Below are 20,771 nucleotides of genomic sequence, written 5' to 3'. Positions count from 1 at the left end.
TACCCATTGAAATGCAGTACTATGTAAATGCCTCTCATTTCCAATCAATAACTTCCAACACCACATTACTTGGATTATATGTCCAAACAGTGGGGTCAGAACACAATGTGCCTAGCTATTGACCTCCTTCATGGTTATGTAGATTGACCATTGACCAAAATGACCGTATGATCATAAATGTGGTTCATTCAAGGACACCAAACTATTTGAAAATATGTAACTAATGTAAGCTTAGACCTTTGTTACAGTATTGTAGTTACTTCTGTTGTAGTTACATGCCTTTGGTGTTATTCCAATGTGTGCTTCTGCTCTCTTAAACTAATATTTACAATAATGGCATTAGGAGAACAATGGGTACCTTTTTCCTCACTGACTGCAGAGTTCCAGATTGTACAAAAGTTTCTAACTAATTAAATTTGTCTGGTCAAATAAAATAGGGAATTCATAATAAAAGAGAACAGATTTTGTCTACTATCTATGTTTGAGATGATTTTGTTTTACATCACATTCAAAGATATCATTATTTTTTATATGTATTTAGCTACATTTTCTTCACTCATAACACATTTCAAAGTTGTTATATTACACAATCACTGCTGACATATTTAAGATATGACTAGCAACTTGTAATTACAGAAATACATATACAAACAATTAACTTGGCAACTATTTTTAAATATATTGGTGACACTTTCCTCAACCCTTTAAGCTATAAAAAATAAAACTATTATTAATAAGTATAGGCCTTTCTTATAGCTCATGACAAATAGGTTACAGAAGTCAATGAATGCATTACTCCAATAAATAGGACAAAAACATGAAATAGCAAAACATACAAAATCTCTCCTGGACTCAATCTCTCCAGGACTGATACTATTATGTCCTACAATGTAGTAAGCTTTTTAAAATTCAGATGTTATAAAAATAAATACAAAAATAATAGTAATTCGGACAATCATTTAAAAAATATTTGAAAAAAAAACGCCAAAAAAAACAATATGCGTACACTTTACAGGATGGTTTCATTATAAACATATTTCTTATCTTCTGTTCAAAGGGGAATTTAGTGTTCAAAAACAGCTCCTACGGTACTCTTAACCAAAGATCCATGGGTCTAGGTATCAGGCTCCAAGGTGCTGTTGGACTGTCCTGTCCTGGGGCTGGGGGGCAGTGGTCTGCTGCCTGCAGCCTTGGCCTTCCTCCTGGTAGATGACGTTCCTGGGGCATCAGGGTCGGAGACACTGGCTGGTGACGACGGAGCTTCCAACTTCTTCACCAACTTCTTTTTCTTTTTCTTCACTCTTTTGAGAAACATGGGGGAAAAACACATTGGCCTGACATTTATTTATATATTTTTTTTAAATACTTTGGGAAGGGGACCTGGCAAGAGGTCAGCAGGAAGTAGTCAGCGTGACCATAAAATACAAGAGCACATACAAGGACAATACATTTAAAACAATTACAGCGGTCAACAACATTTCAGTCAGAGTTTTAAACTCAGTCAGAGATACCCACTCGCCCAGTTCTAAGTATTTCGTAGCTCACTACAAGACCAAAGAACGTTATGGGAAAATATGCTGTCTAAAACTTAGTTCAAATGCATACATACTATTTCAAATCAGTCAATCATCATCAATCAATCATCATTTACAGTTCAAATCTGCAAGTGACTCCATTTGTTGAGAAAGTTGTTTGTGAATGTCATCAAATGCTAGTTGTAAATCCAGAAAAGCCTTCTCAATTTTAGAGGCACAAGAGTAAACGATTGTGTCGTCAGCATATGGATGGAGTTCTGCAGACTTTCAATTTCTCCCTATTTCATACAGTGTAATAAGAGCCGGCCCTAAAATGGAACCTTAAGGGACTCTTTTTGTAAGCTGTCAAAAGTCTGATTTCATGCCCTCCAGAGCCACACACTGTGTTCTGTCAGAGAGTTCGTTTTGGAACCAATCTAACACTTCAGCACTTAAACCAATTTGATGTAATCGAATAAAGTATCTAGTATAAATTATAAGCTATATAACATATCTAGTAAGTTCATTTTCTCTCCATGTGGTTAGAAGACGAGTGTACACAAACTATCGGGATGATATCAGAGCCACTGCTGTGACTTATGAGGACTGTCGCTGTGAGGAAGAGGACTTACTTGGTGGCAGCAGGCTGCTCAGGGTCTGTGTCCAGCTCAGAGATGAACTTGAGTTCCCCAGAGACAACGGCAGCTGACACCTGTGAGTGGAGGGAGAGTTCAAAAAAAGAAGGGACAAGGAAATGACCAGTAATTCATATAACCTTGGTTCCCTGAAGAAGGAGAACGAGATGACCTCTAGGTTGAAGATGACAAAGGTTAAGACAACAGGATTCTAATATCCCATAACTCTTTGCAACAATGGGACTAACTATGCAAGTTAGCAACGGCGTAGGTAGTTAGCAACAACGCTGGTCCCAGATTTGTGACGACGTTGTCTTAACCTGTTGATTTTCGAACTAGGATGAGCTGAGGACTGTATTGGTGGAGGGGATGTCTGGGTAAATTCTAAAATAAATCATCAATCAATGATTTTACTTTAAGTACCCTGCTCCATCAGAACCAAGAGACACTTCAGCTACATCACACAACGATCACTGAAACAGAACCCACTCTCTCCTTACCTTGGTAGGTGTCAACCTCTCATCTGATTGGTCAGTCCGTTCAGACGGAGGGACTGATAGGTCGGTCCGCGGTTCAGACAGAGGAGCTGATTGGTCGGTCTGTTCAGACAGGGCAGACTGTGCCTTTAGGGCCTGAGACAGCTCCTCGTTGTAATCCCCTGGGACAGACGAGGGAAATAGCTCAGCAACAACACCACATCCATACAGACTTGACTTTATAGGCTGTATATCCACATGGGGTTCTTTTTCATGTAGAAAAGTGGTCCTGTGTGGCTTAGTTGGTAAGAGTATGCTGCTAACAACACCAAGGTGGGTTTGTGGGTTTCCCATAGGGATCAAGCTCTCAATAAAATGTATGCAATCACTGTAATGTAAGTTGCTTTGGAGAAAAGAGTCTGCTAAGTGCATATATTATATTAATGTGGAAAATATATAAAACTCTACTTACGCTCTTCCGCAACATAGGTAGCTGGGAAGTATCCCTGCTGTCCGTTAGCCAGCCGGCCAAACCACCAGTTGTCGTTGTCTTTGTAGAGCACATGGATGACATCACCACGCTGTACCGTTAACTCATCTGACCGCGTAGCACTGTAGTCATACAAAGAGACAACCTGACAGAGAGGAAGAGAAATTAAAAGTATTTAAGAATGGTTGACCATGGTGTTAAAATAACTGCTTATGTTAAATTGTCATATTTGATTGTTGGGTATAGTATGTTCTTATAATGCATACAGTTGTCAATGTTAGAATAAAAACATGAACTTACTGTTTGCTGAACTGGTACCAAGGAATCTGCTTCCACTCTAATGGCTGTAGACAGATGATCAGGGAAGCTCTGAGGGAAGAAAGGGAACGTTCCTAAACTTCAATTCCATATTCAACTTCATGCGTTACGTCGGTCTCTTTCAAATAGATAAAGAAAATATTCAGTCCACAAGACTAAAATAAAGTTACTGTTTAAAACCCAATAAAATACATATAAAAGGAAGCAATGAGAAAAGCATAAAGAGCTTCCAGATATAACATTATAATAGTGACTTACTGTCTGTAGCCTGAGAGATGGCGTTCTTCCTAGATGCTGACCCACTGGGCTGAAACCACCTGCAAACAGAGAAGAAAAGGAGAGAAAGGAAATACTAGATGAATATATTAAATCGAAGATAAACCATAATCGTAGAGGTGTGAACACCTACGGCTACGGACAGCGCTGAAGACAAGGAGAGGCTCGTCTTGGTCCTTATGTACAGTGAACATGCTGCTCTGTAAGATCCTTAACAGGTCTCGTGAGTCTGGGAATGTTGCGTTTTGTCCAAACCTTCCCTTGCAATGTTGTTGAAATGTCTGGCCAAAGCTCTCATTCTGCATGAATGGGTCTTAAGCTCATTTGGGTAAACGGACATCAATTCTTACAAATGATTGATGACACAGTGGTTCACAGAGCTGCTTAGATTCATAGACCTGTGGCAGTACAATCTGTCTCCTTCCCTTCATCTGCACTGATAGGGAAACACTTGACAGTTGAAAACATTATGGTGGAAGCTCATCTTTAGGCTGGCCTTCACCTGGTCAGTTCTTTTAGATTAAGGATCAGTGCAATGAAGGCCGGGAGGCGAGGAGTGGACCAATTCTTTCAAAGAAAGGGCCTGGTTAGAGCCACTCACGGTTCTGGGAGGTGAGGGGTGCCTGGGGGATGAACTGAGCTCCCAGGGAACCAGACAGCTGCAGTTTGGAGTGTGGTGACAGGAGGGACGGAGGAGGCAGGGACGAGTTCAAGCTCATCTGAAAACAGTAGAAGAAGAATACAGGGTAACTTAAATGTGTTCTGCTTTATCCCAACCCCTCCAGGCTACACACATACACACAGAGGTCGGAGCAAAGGGGGCCTCTTTGTGGACAATAAAACGGTTAATATGAAGTGTTTACAGAGTTAATACGTGTACTACTTACTGGGCCAGCTTCCTGGGATAGGCTCCTCCCCATCTGATATATGCACCCTTTAAACCACAAAAACATGTCGAATAAATGTCAACATATTGTCGCATAAACATACCAATATCATTGTTAAAGCATACCTTGCTCATACAAGTGTTCCACAGCAGAGGAGTTCTGAGATGGTTCCTACAAAAATGTGTTTGAGAGGGTCATTATTAAATTCAAGCACATTTGCATAATGATTTACCGTCACAGTTTGGAGTCAAAATATAATTCGCGTTTTAAAACGAAATCAAAACAAGATTTATACTCACTAGAACAGAGTCCAGCTTATCTTTGACGCGCTGCATCTTCATAGACAGTCTGGCTGCTTTGGCGAAGCAGTCCATGGCTGCTCCGGAGGTGTCCTGGAACGTGACTGGGTCAGATGTGTTCCTGAACATCTTAGTGTCGGCTGATCCAGACCTGCTGTGGCCCTTCAAACTCTCCACTTCCAGCTGGGCCACTGAGGAGAAACAGAGAGAAAAATATTATTTGTTTTGTCTTTATATTTTGTTTACATATCTTGCATTACTCATCTCATATGTATATACTGTATTCTATAATATTCTACTGTATCTTAGTCCATGCCGCTCTGTCATTGCTTATCCATATATGTATATATTCTTAAATTCCATTCCTTACTTAGATTTGTGTGTATTGGGTATATGTTGTGAAATTGTTAGATATTACTTGTTAGATATTACTGCACTGTCGGAGCTAGAAGCACAAGCATTTCGCTACACCCGCTATAACATCTGCTAAACACGTGACAAATAAAATTTGATTTGATAGTGTGTATTCCATCAGGGACCACGTTGGAAACAAGTGGAATCACTTTAATGTGTTATCCAGTGTTGTACTCAGCGCATCTTTTTCCACTCAGTCCACAAAACAGCAAAGAATACTCACAGTCTACCCAATCTCAAGGCCTTATGCCAACCCGTTAGCTACCATTTTCAAACATCCCAAAACAGACTAAGTTTACACAAAATATTCAATAAGGTTATAAACCAGGGGTGTCAAACTCATTTTGCCCCGGGGCCGCATTCGGTCTTCAATGAGGTCCGGAGGGCAGCACAATTTAAAAAAATATATATTTCCTCGCTGTCAAAATCACCAAAAAATAGTCCTCTATCCATTGTTTTTGGAATTTTCGATGCTCCCTGACTGTCTAGTTTTCATTTCGGTGATTATTAGCGAGCTGGACACAGTCCAGAAAGTGTATGAATGTAGGTCCATTATAATTTCTACACAGTTTCAATTAGGTTTTAGACATTTTAAAGTATATTGTGCTCGTTTCACCCCCCCCCAAAAAAATACTTCTTATACTTTTTTTATTTTACTCAAACCACCCGTGGGCCAGACACCCCTGCTATAAACAGTCACATGACTCCTACACTAATGACTCAAGTTGTGTGGAATCAAGACTTAGTAACGCCAGAGAAAGCAAGACATCCCACTCCCTAATTTCTTCTGATCGGGGCGGGGCCACTCTGGTCTACTTATTTCCCCCGCTCCGCGGAGAGGATGTCCTAGAGCAAGACATCTCACTGGCACATTTCTTCTAGGCAGGGCGGGTGGGACGAGCGGGGAGGGGACAATAAGTAGACCAGAGCCAGTTGTTCCCTCTCTCACTTGAGCATGCCAGATATTACGGAGGAACCATGAGCTCACGTTGGAAAGCAATCTCACGCGAGAGAGGGAATGCCCACCTACACAGAAAGGAGCATTTAATATTTTTTACAATGGTAAATGGCTTGAGTGAACTATCTTCATTTATCCACCATCTTTGGTAACGCCACTGTCCTCTTAAAATACAATTATTTGAATGCTCTGAGCCAGGTACTCAGGCACAGCTGAGGCGTGTTCCTAAGATCTTCTCATTAAGTGGTCTATCTCAGTACAATAATGAGCTGCTCACCTCGGAGGTCGTACAAGTAGACGTGCACAGGCTGGCTATGACCGAAGGCACAGAAGGCCACCATGTTCTCATGAGGGTGGAAGGCCACACCACGGAGGGCTGTGGGGTAACACAGCTCCGAGTACACCGCCACCTGGTCACCTGGTAGATGCAGGCACAAAACCAGCAGTTACTATTGATCATAACAAAACAAAAAAACTATGCATGCACTTAGCTAGGGCCAGTTTCCCCAGATACAGATTTAGATTAGTCCTGGAACAGAAAGCAATTTCAATGGAGATTATCCATTGAGCAGGCTTTTTAGTCCAGGACTATGCTTAATCTGGATTCTAGAAACTGGCCCTAAATGCATGCATTGTTTGTTTTTTGTTTGTGTCTAAATTCATACTGGATGATCAGATGTGGCTGGCTTTTCCTCACCTGTTTCCGCATTCCACACGTAGGCCATCCCATCCTCGCTGCCTGAGAAGATGAAGCTCCCACAGGGTGTGAACGTGCTGTGGATCCTCTCCCTGTAGTTAGTGGCACCTGTGTATTTCTTCACAGCCAATCTGCAACAACACACACACAAATGACATTTTAGAAGTCTGTACATTAGATAAATAAAAGGAACATGGAAACTTACTTGAGTTATGGCAATACACAACTACACTCACCGGACACTGTCCTACAGACAGTGAGTCACGGGGCCGTGCCTTGCTATATAAAGCAGGCAGACAGGCATTCAGTTACTGTTCGATTGAATGTTAGAATGGGAAAAACAAGTGACCTAAGCAACTTTGAGCGTGGTATGATCGTCGGTGCCAGGTGCACCGGATCCAGTATCTCAGAAACGTCCGCCCTACCGGGATTTTCACTCACGACAGTGTCTAGGGTTTACCGAGAACGGTGCGACAAACAAAAAACTTTCAGTCAGCGGCAGTCCTGTGGGCTAAAACAGCTCATTAATGAGAAAGGTCGAAGGAATTGGAAATAATTGTTGTGCAAGCTAACAGGCGGGCCACAAACAGACAAATAATGGCGCAGTACAACAGTGGTGTGCAGAACGGCATCTCAGAACGCACAACTCATCGATCCTTGTCACTGATGGGCTATTGCAGCAAAGGACCACACAGGGTTCCATTCCTATCAGCTAAAAACAAGTAGAAGCGTTTCCAGTGGGCACGCGATCACCAACACTGGATAATTGAGGAGTGGAAAGAAAAATCGCCTGGTCCGACCAATCCCGGTTCCCGTTGCGTCATGCTGATGGCAGAGTCAGGATTTGGCGTAAGCAGCATGTTACAGGCTGGTGGCGGTGGTTTGGGGAATGTTTTTCTGGCACACGTTAGATCCCTTGAGCAACGAACGTTTCCAACACCTTGTAGAATCCATGCCCTGAAGAATTCATGCTGTTCTGGAGGCAAATGGGGGTCCGACCCGGTACCAGATTGGTATACCTAATAAACTCAGGGCACCATTGGGAATGAGACTCTGCTCTCAATTGGGGTTTAAAAAATATATATATATTTACACTCTGAGATCCATCACCCTGACAACGCTGTCTTTGGCGTGGATCAGTAGACGACGACCATTAGGATGGACCTCTAATGTGTTGATGGGAAGGCCATTCAGGTCACACTCTTCTATCTCCTGCAGGGTAAAATAAAGTATTAATCCAGCTCTCTAATTTGAATGAATGAATACACTTTATTGATCCCCAGAGGGAACATTGTCACCAGCATAAGACACTTCATGCTAAAAAAATTGTTCTCAAACCTTCTCAATCTTCCAGTGACGACACGGTCTCTGATGCAGACTGTCATCAACCGACGTCCGCCACACAATGATGAACCCAACGTTGTCCGCAGAGAACATTCGGTTTCCTGAATAGACATACAGTAAACACATTACTTCCATATTTCAATCCTCATGCGATAAGGGCGGTAAGCCATCCACCAAATGCCATGAATAGACACTCTAGTCAGGAACAAAAAACAGTTATTCTCCAATAGAAAAGAGACTGCTGAAGTGAAGTGCTTTATAAATAAATGTGATTGATTGATTTACTGACTCCATACCTTCAGAGTTGAAACACAGAGCGTTGATGAAGCTCTTGTGACCATCAAACTCCTGGAGCAGCAGTCCGTTGATATCCTTGACGTCCACCCTCCAGACCCTCACCAGACAGTCGTACCCAGCCGTCACCACCATGCCCTGGGCCGTAGGGTGGTACTGAGCACAGTAGACAAATGATGGGTGGGGGAGCACCTTCTGGGCGATGGCCTGGAACCTCTGCACGTTCCACACTCTGCAAGAGAGAATTGAGCTGGATCATAGTGTTGTACAATTAGATCAGGATATCAGATATGTCGAAGAAGAGAATGCATGTGCTGATGATGTATGGAGTGCTAAGCTTGCTGAGTAAACTTCCCCTTACTTATACCCACCGTGTCCTCATGTTACTGAGCGTGCTACACCACACATCATTTATACTGAACAAAAATATAAAACGCAGCATGCAACAATTTCAATGATTTTACTGAGTTACAGTTCATATAAGGAAATCAGTCAATTGAAATAAATTCATTAGGTCCTAATCTATGGATTTCACATGACTGGTCAGGGGCGCAGCCACCCACTGGGGAGCCAGGCCCAGCCAATCAGAATACGTTTCTCCCCACAAAAGGGCTTTATTACAGACAGAAATACTCCTCAGTTTCATCAGCTGTCTGGGTGGCTGGTCTCAGGTGATCCCGCAGGTGAAGAAGCCGGAGGTCCTGGGCTGGCGTGACTACACGTGGTTTGCGGTTGTGAGGCCGGTTGGACGTACTGCCAAATTCTCTAAAACGACGTTGGAGGCGACTTATGGTAGAGAAATTAACATTACATTCTCTGTCAACAGCTCTGTTGGACATTCCTGCAGTCAGCATGCCAATTGCACGCTCTCTCAAAACTTGTGGCATTGTGTTGTGTGACAAAACCTCACATTTCAGAGTGGCCTTTTATTGGCCCCAGCACAAGGTGCACCTGTGTAATGATCATGATGTTTAATAAGCTTCTTGATGGATTATCTTGGCAAAGGAGAAATGCTCACTAACAGGGATGTAAAGAAATGTGTGCACAAAATTTTAGAGAAATAAGCTTTTTGTGCGTATGGAACATTTCTTTGATCTTTTATTTCAGCTAATGAAACATGGGACCAACACATTACATGTTGCGTTTATATTTTTGTTCAGTATATTATACAGTGCATTCGGAAAGTATTTAGATCCCTTCACTTTTTCCACATTGTTACATTACAGCCTTATTCTAAAACGTTTTACAGTATTTTTTTCCCCTCATCAATCTACACACAACACCCCATAACGACAAAGCGAAAACAGGACATGATTTGGAAAGGCACACACCTGTCTATATAAAGGTACCACAATTGACAGTGCATGTCAGAGCAAAAACCAAGCCATGAGGTCGAAGGAATTGTCCGTAGAGCTCCGAGACAGGATTGTGTCGAGGCACAGATCTGGAGAAGGGTACCAATACATTTCTGCAACATTGAAGGTCCCCAAGAACATAGTGGCCTCCATCATTCTTCAATGGAAGAAGTTTGGAACCACCAAGACTCTTCCTAGAGCTGGCCACCTGGCCAAACTGAGCAATCAGGGGAGAAGGGCCTTGGTCAGGGAGGTCACTGACAGAGCTACAGAGTTCTTCTGTGGAGATGGGAGAACCTTCCAGAAGGACAACCATCTCTGCAGCACTCCACCAATCAGGCCTTTTTGGTAGAGTGGCCAGACAGAAGCCACTCCTCAGTAAAAGGCACATGACAGCCCGCTTGGAGTTTGCAAAAAGGAACCTAAAGGACTCTCAAATCATGAGAAACAAGATTCTCTGGTCTGATGAAACCAAGATTGAACTCCTTGGCCTGAATGCCAAGCGTCACGTCTGGAGGAAACCAGGCACCGCTCATCACCTGGCCAATACCATCCCTGCGGTGAAGCATGGTGGTGGTTGGATCATGCTGTGGGGATGTTTTTCAGAGGCAAGGACTGGGAGACTAGTCAGGATCAAGGGAAAGATGAACGGACCCTAAGTACACAGCCAAGACAACGCAAGAGTGGCTTCCGGACAAGTCTCTGAATGTCCTCGAGTGGCCCAGCCAGAGCCCAGACTTGAACCCGATCGAACATCTCTGGAGAGACCTGAAAATAGCTGTGCAGCAACGCTCTCCATCCAACCTGACAGAGCTTGAGTGGATCTGCAGAGAAGAATGGGAGAAACTCCCCAAATACAGGTGTGCCAAGCTTGTAGCATCATACCCCAGAAGACTTAAGGCTGTAATCGCTGCCAAAGATGCTTTAACAAAGTACTGAGTAAAGGGTCTGAATACTTATGTAAATGTGATATTTATTTTTAATACATTTGCAAACATTTCTAAAAACCTGTTATTGCCTTTGTCATTATGGGGTATTGTGTGTAGATTGATGAGGGGAAAAAACAATTTAATCAATTTTAAAATAAGGCTGTAAGGTAACAAAATGTGGAAAAAGTGAAGGGGTCTGAATACTTTCCGAATGCGCTGTATATTGTGCATGCACCATTAGAGAGAGAGGCATGGTGCCTAGTGCACACATGCCCCCTAGAGGAGATATGTGGGTATGACATCAATACATTATATTAGTGACAACACGTACACAAATATATCCTAAGCATCAGCGTAATCTAATCGAGGCTCCATGTTTCTCTTTCCCAGGCAGGGTATATTTGAGGTACAGGTAGACCATTTACCTGACAGTGCCATCAGAGGAGGCAGACAGGAGGCTCCGGTCGTCTCTGGACCAGCAGAGATCATACACGATACTGAGGTGGCCGTTGAAGGCAGCCAACACCTTGCCTGAAGGAATCTCATACACTGACAAAAAAAACGATTAGATAACTAAAATAATAAATCAATAATTCATACTCGTTTGGGAGTAACACACAGAATTCATTACTCAAGTGAATCAATCTCCTTAGCTCAGTGTAACTAACGTTTTAGGGTGTTTTGGTCCTTTTCAGCCAATGTTTGTGAACTCAATGTGGATCGCTTAAGCTTTTGTGCAGTGTGAACACTTCAAAAGAAACTCAGACCCCTCAAAAGAACCCACGAAGCGAACTGAAACCATCTCGAGAGGTGGTCTGAGTTCGGTTCGCTTGAATTCCGTGGTCCGGTTCCCTTTTTCAGGGCAATGTGAAGACAAAGCTCCCCAGGTTCGCTTGTCATTATTCCCGCACTACACACACACTAGACTACTGCAACACCGTTTCCCCTGACATAACCCCTCACATCATCAAGGACATCAACCACCCGAGCCACTGCCTGTTCACCCCGCTATCATCCAGAAGGCGAGGTCAGTACAGGTGCATCAAAGCTGGGACCGAGAGAATGAAAAACAGCTTCTATCTCAAGGCCATCAGACTGTTAAATAGCCATCACTAGCACATTAGAGGCTGCTGTTGCCTATTGAAATCACTGGCCACTTTAAGAAATGGAACACTAGTCACTTTAATAATGTTTACATATCTTGCACTACTCATCTCATATGTATATACAGTATTCTATAATATTCTACTGTATCTTAGTCCATGCCGCTCTGTCATTGCTTGTCCATATACAGTGGGGGGAAAAAGTATTTAGTCAGCCACCAATTGTGCAAGTTCTTCCACTTAAAAATATGAGAGAGGCCTGTAATTTTCATCATAGGTACACGTCAACTATGACAGACAAATTGAGAGAGAAAAAAATCCAGAAATTCACATTGTAGGATTTTTAATGAATTTATATGCAAATTATGGTGGAAAATAAGTATTTGGTCACCTACAAACAAGCAAGATTTCTGGCTCTCACAGACCTGTAACTTCTTCTTTAAGAGGCTCCTCTGTCCTCCACTCGTTACCTGTATTAATGGCACCTGTTTGAACTTGTTATCAGTATAAAAGACACCTGTCCACAACCTCAAACAGTCACACTCCAAACTCCACTATGGCCATGACCAAAGAGCTGTCAAAGGACACCAGAAACAAAATTGTAGACCTGCACCAGGCTGGGAAGACTGAATCTGCAATAGGTAAGCAGCTTGGTTTGAAGAAATCAACTGTGGGAGCAATTATTAGGAAATGGAAGACATACAAGACCACTGATAATCTCCCTCGATCTGGGGCTCCACGCAAGCTCTCACCCCGTGGGGTCAAAATGATCACAAGAACGGTGAGCAAAAATCCCAGAACCACACGGGGGGACCTAGTGAATGACCTGCAGAGAGCTGGGACCAAAGTAACAAAGCCTACCATCAGTAACACACTACGCCTCCAGGGACTCAAATCCTGCAGTGCCAGACGTGTCCCCCTGCTTAAGCCAGTACATGTCCAGGCCCGTCTGAAATTTGCTAGAGTGCATTTGGATGATCCAGAAGAGGATTGGGAGAATGTCATATGGTCAGATGAAACCAAAATAGAACTTTTTGGTAAAAACTCAACTCGTCGTGTTTGGAGGACAAAGAATGCTGAGTTGCATCCAAAGAACACCATACCTACTGTGAAGCATGGGTGTGGAAACATCATGCTTTGGGGCTGTTTTTCTGCAAAGGGACCAGGACAACTGATCCGTGTAAAGGAAAGAATGAATGGGGCCATGTATCGTGAGATTGAGTGAAAACCTCCTTCCATCAGCAAGGGCATTGAAGATGAAACGCGGCTGGGTCTTTCAGCATGACAATGATCCCAAACACACAGCCCGGGCAACGAAGGAGTGGCTTCGTAAGAAGCATTTCAAGGTCCTGGAGTGGCCTAGCCAGTCTCCAGATCTCAACCCCATAGAAAATCTTTGGAGGGAGTTGAAAGTCCGTGTTGCCCAGCGACAGCCCCAAAACATCACTGCTCTAGAGGAGATCTGCATGGAGGAATGGGCCAAAATACCAGCAACAGTGTGTGAAAACCTTGTGAAGACTTACAGAAAACGTTTGACCTGTGTCATTGCCAACAAAGGGTATATAACAAAGTATTGAGAAACTTTTGTTATTGACCAAATACTTATTTCCCACCATAATTTGCAAATAAATTCATTAAAAAATCCTACAATGTGATTTTCTGGATTTTCTTTCCTCATTTTGTCTGTCATAGTTGACGTGTACCTATGATGGAAATTACAGGCCTCTCTCATCTTTTTAAGTGGGAGAACTTGCACAATTGGTGGCTGACTAAATACTTTTTTTCCCCACTGTATGTATATATTCTTAAATTCCATTCCTTGCTTAGATTTGTGTGTATTGGGTATATGTTCTGAAATTGTTAGATATTACTGCACTGTCGGAGCTAGAAGCACAAGCATTTCGCCTCACCCACAATAACATCTGCTAAACACGTGTATGTGACAAATAAAGTTTGATTTGACATTGGTGCCACAAAAGACAGAAGATGGTGATGTGCAGGTTTTGCAGAAAGAAACGTGTGCTGTTTTGGGATACTGATTAGCGATTGCCAAGGATGCACAGAAATTCCAAGATGTGTGTGGAATTTTTCCTTCAGATAATTTTTTAGCAATATGTAAGACTAAGAGAGCTCCATAAGCTGTTTATTGGATTGTGGGGTTTGAATAGTGTGAGACGGCAACATATTGGGTAAGAATCACAACATAGGGTACAAAACCAATTCTAGCTCTTAAAGGGGTAGTAGCCTACATTGGGTGTACAATTTTCAATTACAGCATTATTTAATCTGCAGTTATTCTTCTCCTATTTATTCTGTTACCAATAATATGTACATGTTAATAGTCTCTTCTGATTACTATAATGTCTCATCTTTGAACTAAATGCAATCTATTAGCTTCCAAAATGTAAGTAGGTATGTCTAGCTGTCCGATAACACGATCTGATGAAATGGCTTGTCCTGCACTTTGTAAAGACCCAGAGTGCATCGAGTGAATGTTGGAAAAAGATCTTGGTTCCTTTTTAAGCATAGCAATGTGAATGCAAAGAGGACTCGGACAACAAAATAGGTGAAGTGAACTGGCAAAAGAGTTAAGTCCTCATTCAAAGGCAAGGGCAGTGTGAATTCAAAGAGAACTGCGTTATTTTGCTCTTTCTTTTTTACTCCAAAGTTCACTTTAAAGAGGACTGAGATCGGTTCTTTTAAAGACTATATGTGAAAGCACATTACAACAGGAAGAACAACAGGCATGTGCCTTCAGAAAGTATTCACACCCCTTGACTTTTTCCTCATTTTGTTGTGTTACAGTCTGAATTTAAAATTGATTCAATTGAGATTGTGTGTCACTGGCCGAGACACAATACCCCATAAAGTCAAAGTGGAATTATGTTTCTCGAAATTTTACAAATTAATAAAAGTTCAGGAGTAAACATTTGCTTAACAAGTCGCATAATAAGTTGCATGGACTTACTGTGTGCAATAATAGTGTTTAACATGACTTTTCAAATGACTACCTCATCTCTGTACCCCACACATACAATTATTTGTAAGGTCCCTCAGTCAAGCAGTGACATTTCATTCACAGATTCAACCACAAAAAAACCGGGAGGTTTTCCAATGTCTCACAAAGAAGGGCACCTATTTTAAAAAGCAGACATTGAATTTCCCTTTGAGCATGGTGAAGTTATTAATTACACTTTGGATGCTGTATCAATACACCCAGTCACTACAAAGATAAAGGCGTCCTTCCTAACTCAGATGCCTGAGAGGAAGGAAACGCTCAGAGATTTCACCATGAGGCCAATGGGACTTTAAAACAGTTAGAGAGTTTAATGGCTGTGATAGGAGAAAAGTGAGGATGGATCAACAACATTGTAGTTACTCCACAATACTAACCAAATTGACAGAGCGAAAAGAAGGAAGCCTGTACAGAATAAAAATATTCTAAAACATGCATCTTGTTTGCAACAAGGCACTAAAGTAATACTGCAAAAAATGTGGCAAAGCAATTCAACTTTTTGTCCTGAATACAAAGTGTTATGTTTGGGGCAAATCCAATACGACACATTACTGAGTACCACTCTCCATATTTTCAAGCATATGTTATGGATATGCTTGTAATCATGAAGTACTGTGGAGTTTTTCAGGATAAAAAAGAAACGGAATGGAGCTAAGTACAGGCAAAATCCTAGAGGAAAACCTGGTTCAGTCTGCTTTCCACCAAAAACTGGGAGATGAATTCACCTTTCAGCAGGACAATAACCTAAAACACATGGCCAAATCTACACTGGAGTTGCTTACCAAGAAGACAGTGAATGTTCCTGAGTGGCTGAGTTACAGTTTTGACTTAAATCTACGTCAAGACCTGAAAATTGTTGTCTAGCAATGATCAACAACCAATTTGACAGCTTGAAGAATTTTGAAAAGAATAATGGGCAAATGTTGCACAATCCAGGTGTGGAAAGCTCTTAGAGACTCACAGCTGTAATAGCTGCCAAAGGTGCTTCTACAAAGTATTGACTCAGGGGTGTGAATACTTAAGTAAATGAGTAATATTTCTGTATTTCATTTTCAATAAATTTGCTAAATTTTCTAAAAACATGTTTTCACTTTGTCATTATGGGGTATTGTGGGTAGATGGGTGAGAAAAATAATCTATATAATCCATTTTGTATTCGGGCTGTAACACAACATAATGTGGAATAAGTCAAGGGGTATAAATACTTTCTGAAGGCACTGAGCAATAAGAGAGATCTGAGCAGTGGTTTACAATTCTTACCTATGATGGGGAAAGCATCTCTGTCAGCACACGCAGCAGCCAGCCTCCTCCCGTTGTGGGAGAATCGTATCGTGAAACAACCCATCTGACCACCACGGAACGACAGCATGGGCTTATTAGGGATCCGGCACACCTGTAACATAAATTCAACTTAATCAAATAACACATCTGGGGACAATTGATGGCATTTCTGGATTTCCCAGCAAACACACAACCACCACAGAACATTGCGTAAATGTTGTCTCAAAGTTGTGTTTCTCAACATGCCTTCATGACTTTATAACAACGATTGGACAGCCCTTGAATTGGGTAGCAGTTAAATACTGTTAGAAGAGAGATTCGAGATTCTTAGAAAATAGATAATTTAGTAAACAGACCTGGCCAGGCATTCTGCTCCAACGGAGCTCAGGTTTGTTGCCTAGAGGTTGTGTTATGGTTCTCCTGGTGATCTCACTCTGCAGCTCGCTAAAGGAAGTGGAGCCTCTCTCCTGCTGCAGGGCCATCATGGAGCGGATACTAGGGTCCACCTACACAACAGACCAACACAGCATATGGTCAAACCACAACTCACCCCATGGGAAATAAAACAGCAACTCCTTATGGATGAAGATTTGATTTCTACTACTAAACTGCTACTACTAATAACGTACTAATACATTATTATTATACTATTGCTATTAGTATTATTTGCATTATCATCATAGTGGTGGTAGTGGTAGTTTTGCTAAAGCAGACATTTCAGTAACATGTTTTTGTAGTATGATTTCAAAGCAGTTTTGACTTACATGATCGGGTAGTTTGAGGCCTTTCACAGTGATGTAGAGGGTGGATGTGTATCTGCTACGGGGATATCTTCTCCACCAGTCCACCACCTCAATGGTCTTTTCTTGTCTCTTGCCCCGGGGAGGGGGACAGAAGAGCTGCAAACGCAGTTTACTGTCGATGTTCAGCACTCCGTTAGTGCCCACAAGCTGCAGGGAACAGAGATGTAGAAATAAAAATTGTTACAAATCGTTTTTTTTCTTCAATAATGGATAAACTCATTGTTATTCATAACGACCTGACACAAATATTTCTAAATGCATTACCTTTAGAAATGCCCAGGCGATCTTTCGAAACCCTCGTTCATGTCTGTCGACGTCAACATTGGCTCTGGCTTCCTCCATGGTCATGAAATCTAGGACCTGAAATATATTTAAGAGACAATCTTTTCAAAATGGCCTTTTGGAAAAAGTTTCTGGTTGATGCTTAATGTGTGTCAAGATTTTTTCCCCTACTGCTGCAAGAAAAGATACATTGAAAATTGCACAAGGAAGATATTGGTGTCACACACTCATCCTCTTTGCATAATTTTTACCTCAAAAAATAGCATAACTCTAGGGCCTTCATGGTTATCCTGGAGGAAATATCCAAAGCGCTCGTTGAAGATGATCTGCTCCTCCCACTCTGGAACGGTTGACTTGTTCTTCTTGAAGTCAAAAGGCTGGGTGATGATGGGAAGGATATGCTCCACACTCTCCTGCTCGTAGAACGACGAGACCGGACGATGACTGCAAAATACGGAGAGGGATACAAAAACTATTTGATCAAAATTCTCGTCACCACCAGTTTTTTAATTTGTTGTGACGGCAACATGTAACAACTAGCCTGGTCCCAGATTGGTTTGTGCTGCGAACTGCTATGGTCATAGTCAGATCGATTTATGCTACGAACTGCTATGTTTATTGCCAAACAACAACCATAGGAGTTAAATGACAGCAGAAACAGATCTGGACCACCAAGCTAGTAACACCAAAAACCCACAATGAACAAAATCACAAACTAACAAAACCATTTCTCACCTGTCCTCTTTTTTCACGTATTGCCCAGTCATCTCATCAATAACATGGATCTTGACCATAGGGTGTGAGACCAACAGGTCAGTCTTCAGGCGGTCTGTCCTGTGGATGTAGACTCCCAGGACCAGGTTATCATCAAAGACTGGTCCCTGAGGAGTTTCAGCAATCTCTGTATCACTCTCCTCCTTCACCACTACAACCAGGGAAATAAGTGTTACTCAATGTTATTATGTTATTCACCTTCCAAGTAAAGCAGAGTATTTTGTGCTTCCCTATCTTCGTACAGTATCACACTAACTAATGTTATTGAAGATAGCAAAAAACATCACACCAACTTTTCAAGAAGAGCTTAGCCACATAATTCCTAACTGTTCATAATGCAAGTTGTATGACCTGCGGAATGTTTTCTTAGCTTTTTCTACCCACCTTGCTTAATTTTTTTCTTCTTTTTGCCTTTAGATTTTAAAGATTCTAGTCTGTCCTCCTCGTCCTCCTCTTGGCTCTTCTCTTTGGACCGCTTCCTCTCAGTGACATCCTCAGACTGGCTATTCTGCAGATCTTCTATCATACTGTAAAACAAAATAGAATAGATTATCATAATTATTTTCCATGGCATTAGTGGGTAGTTTAGGCCTATAGCCTGGTCCCAGATCTGTTTTTGCTTTATAGCCAACTTCTATGGACATTGTTATGCCAAGAATATGGCTATAAAGGTTGCCAAGATAGCACAAGCAGATCTGGCAAGGTCATTTACAGCTTCCTTCCAGGTTCATGCAAACCTTACTAGTTATGAAAGTTCATCCTGTAAGACTTCTACAAACCTCGCCTCCCTCTCCTCCAGATCCAATGACGACCTCAGCTTCTTCTTCTTCTTCTTTGCACCTTCATTGTTTAATGCTACTACTTCCTGAGCGGCAGCATTGGTCTTGTCTGTTGTTGACTTCTTGTGTACAGTCTTCTTCACAGTAGCCATTTCCTCTTCCTGTGCCATCTGCTGCTGGTACTCATGAAGCAACTCATCCTCAGCTTCCACCGCATCCCCACTCTGGGCCCCGGACACCTCCTCCTCTCCTTCTTTACTGTTCCCTTTCTTACTCTTTCTCCTCTGTATATTCCCAGGTTCTTCCGACTCCAAGGAGGCCTTGGATTTTGGTGTTTTGGCATTTCCAGCAGTACTGTCAGTCTGGTCGATTTGAATGATATAACTGTTCTCCTGCTGCACTGGGGCTGGAGGCAGCTCCCTTGTACTTTTACCCTTCCTCTTCCCTTTGATTGGTTGCTCCTCCTCGTCCTGGTTCCCATTGTTGTTGTTGTTGACCTTCTCTGTTACCTCCCTCTCCCTACGCTTGTTCTTGGTGAAACGAGGGCTGCCCCGTTCAGCGTGGTAGATGTTCTGAAGAACAGTCTCATCGTCCTCTGTGTCTTTCACAAGGTCAAGGTTTTGTTTCAAAGTCTGGAGCTGAAAGAGAAGAGTGGGGATGCAAAGGTAAGAATAGGCATTTATGTGCATGGAAGTTAATTTTACAGAGACCATGCACAACAAATATTGTTAAAGTGATTTCAGCCCCAAACCTTCTTGATCTGACCTATTCGAACGTACCACAATACTCTCCTGCTCTGGCTGAGCTGGGATCTTCTTCTTCACTTTTTTCTTCTCCGATGTAGCCGGGTCAGTGTATCTCTTGAAGACCTCGTCAAAACTGGCCCTGGTCTTAGCTCGAGCTTCACTCTCACCTAGAGAATAAATATAGTTTGTTACTCAGTTTCCTATATTCATAAGGCCAGGGCTTAATTTATTAACCAAGCTATGGTATGTGTGTACTCACCTGCTGGCATTCTCGAATGCTGAAGTGACACTCATTCTGCATGCAAAGGACCAAGGGAGATTTTCCTCCTGAAAAATGCAAGGCAGCAGACTAATCAGATAACTACATTCATGTGGTAGATAAATAAGCTAGCTAGTTAGCTAACGTTAGCTAGCTACAGTAACAGGGCACAATACAATGTTATGGGTCTGACTGCAAGCAATGGAAGTTTTCAAACTTCTATTTGAACAATCTGCAAGCAAGCCTGCCTAGCCAGTCCATTTTGACTACATAGGCTAGGCCTACTCAACTGATGACAACACACATAGCTAGCTATAGTCTATAGCATAGAACTGTGGCTAGCTAGCTTGCCGTTTTAGCTAACTTGCTAGCGTTACTAACATTAGCTAATGCTAGCTAATCAAATCAGCTAATCTGGCTAGCTAGGGTCACCACAATGATGCCAAACGTAACGGTGTTTTACAATTGTGCTTATTTAAGTGGATGGACATGCAAACTAACATCGACAAACTGAAAAACATACAATTTACCACAATATTTGAGTAAACGATTGTGACCCCACCACCAGCTCCGTTGCGATGGTTTCCAAAACAACAACAGTGAGAGATTTTTTTTCTCCAGATTGTGGATGACGTTCCAACCATGGTCTTTGATTTCACCAATGAGCATCGGGAAGCGAAGTATCCTCCGCCCATCTAACGTCCAGCTGAATCCTATTGATTTTTTTAGCAACGTGTGTACAATATAACTTTTATCAATCAGTAATTTTTCCTTGGAGAATATATAGTTGAAAATGTATCTAAGACATTGCACATCAGCCATTATTTCTCAATATCTGAATC

At 42.0% G+C, this 20,771-nt stretch overlaps 1 protein-coding gene across 1 annotated transcript; it reads right to left on the bottom strand.

Annotated features, from left to right (window-relative positions):
* Nucleotides 1-466: 466 nt before the first annotated feature.
* ahi1 (Abelson helper integration site 1) lies at nt 467-20,530 on the bottom strand. The gene is made up of 27 exons (XM_084182194.1): nt 20,453-20,530; nt 19,930-19,997; nt 19,704-19,837; nt 18,925-19,562; nt 18,530-18,672; nt 18,107-18,296; nt 17,623-17,815; nt 17,354-17,449; nt 17,051-17,236; nt 16,643-16,792; nt 16,266-16,398; nt 11,312-11,435; nt 8,605-8,834; nt 8,303-8,409; nt 8,058-8,176; nt 6,965-7,095; nt 6,545-6,685; nt 4,896-5,086; nt 4,722-4,767; nt 4,597-4,643; nt 4,311-4,428; nt 3,692-3,750; nt 3,416-3,484; nt 3,098-3,260; nt 2,650-2,807; nt 2,147-2,226; nt 467-1,301 (listed from the first exon to the last, which is right to left on the bottom strand). The coding sequence occupies exons 2-27, from the start codon at nt 19,937-19,939 to the stop codon at nt 1,115-1,117; spliced, it is 3,843 nt and encodes a 1,280-aa protein (XP_084038320.1). The 5' UTR covers nt 19,940-19,997; nt 20,453-20,530; the 3' UTR covers nt 467-1,114.
* Between the last annotated feature and the right edge of the window lie 241 nt (nt 20,531-20,771).

Source organism: Coregonus lavaretus (assembly GCF_964263955.1).
Source record: "Coregonus lavaretus genome assembly, chromosome: 18".
Taxonomy (NCBI): Eukaryota; Metazoa; Chordata; class Actinopteri; order Salmoniformes; family Salmonidae; genus Coregonus; species Coregonus lavaretus.
The sequence above is the reverse complement of the archived record's forward strand: the minus strand, read 5'-3'. Positions and strand labels throughout refer to the sequence as shown.

What these genes read in the sequence shown, in the direction of transcription:
- ahi1 (XM_084182194.1), bottom strand. An exon ending in CTGGAGGAGAGGGAGGCGAG is followed by an intron (nt 18,673 to 18,924) that starts GTTTGTAGAAGT and finishes TTTGTTTTACAG; the next exon opens with TATGATAGAAGATCTGCAGA. An exon ending in AGGGTGATGGATCTCAGAGT is followed by an intron (nt 7,096 to 8,057) that starts GTAAATATATAT and finishes GTGTTGTTGCAG; the next exon opens with ATTGGCTGTGAAGAAATACA.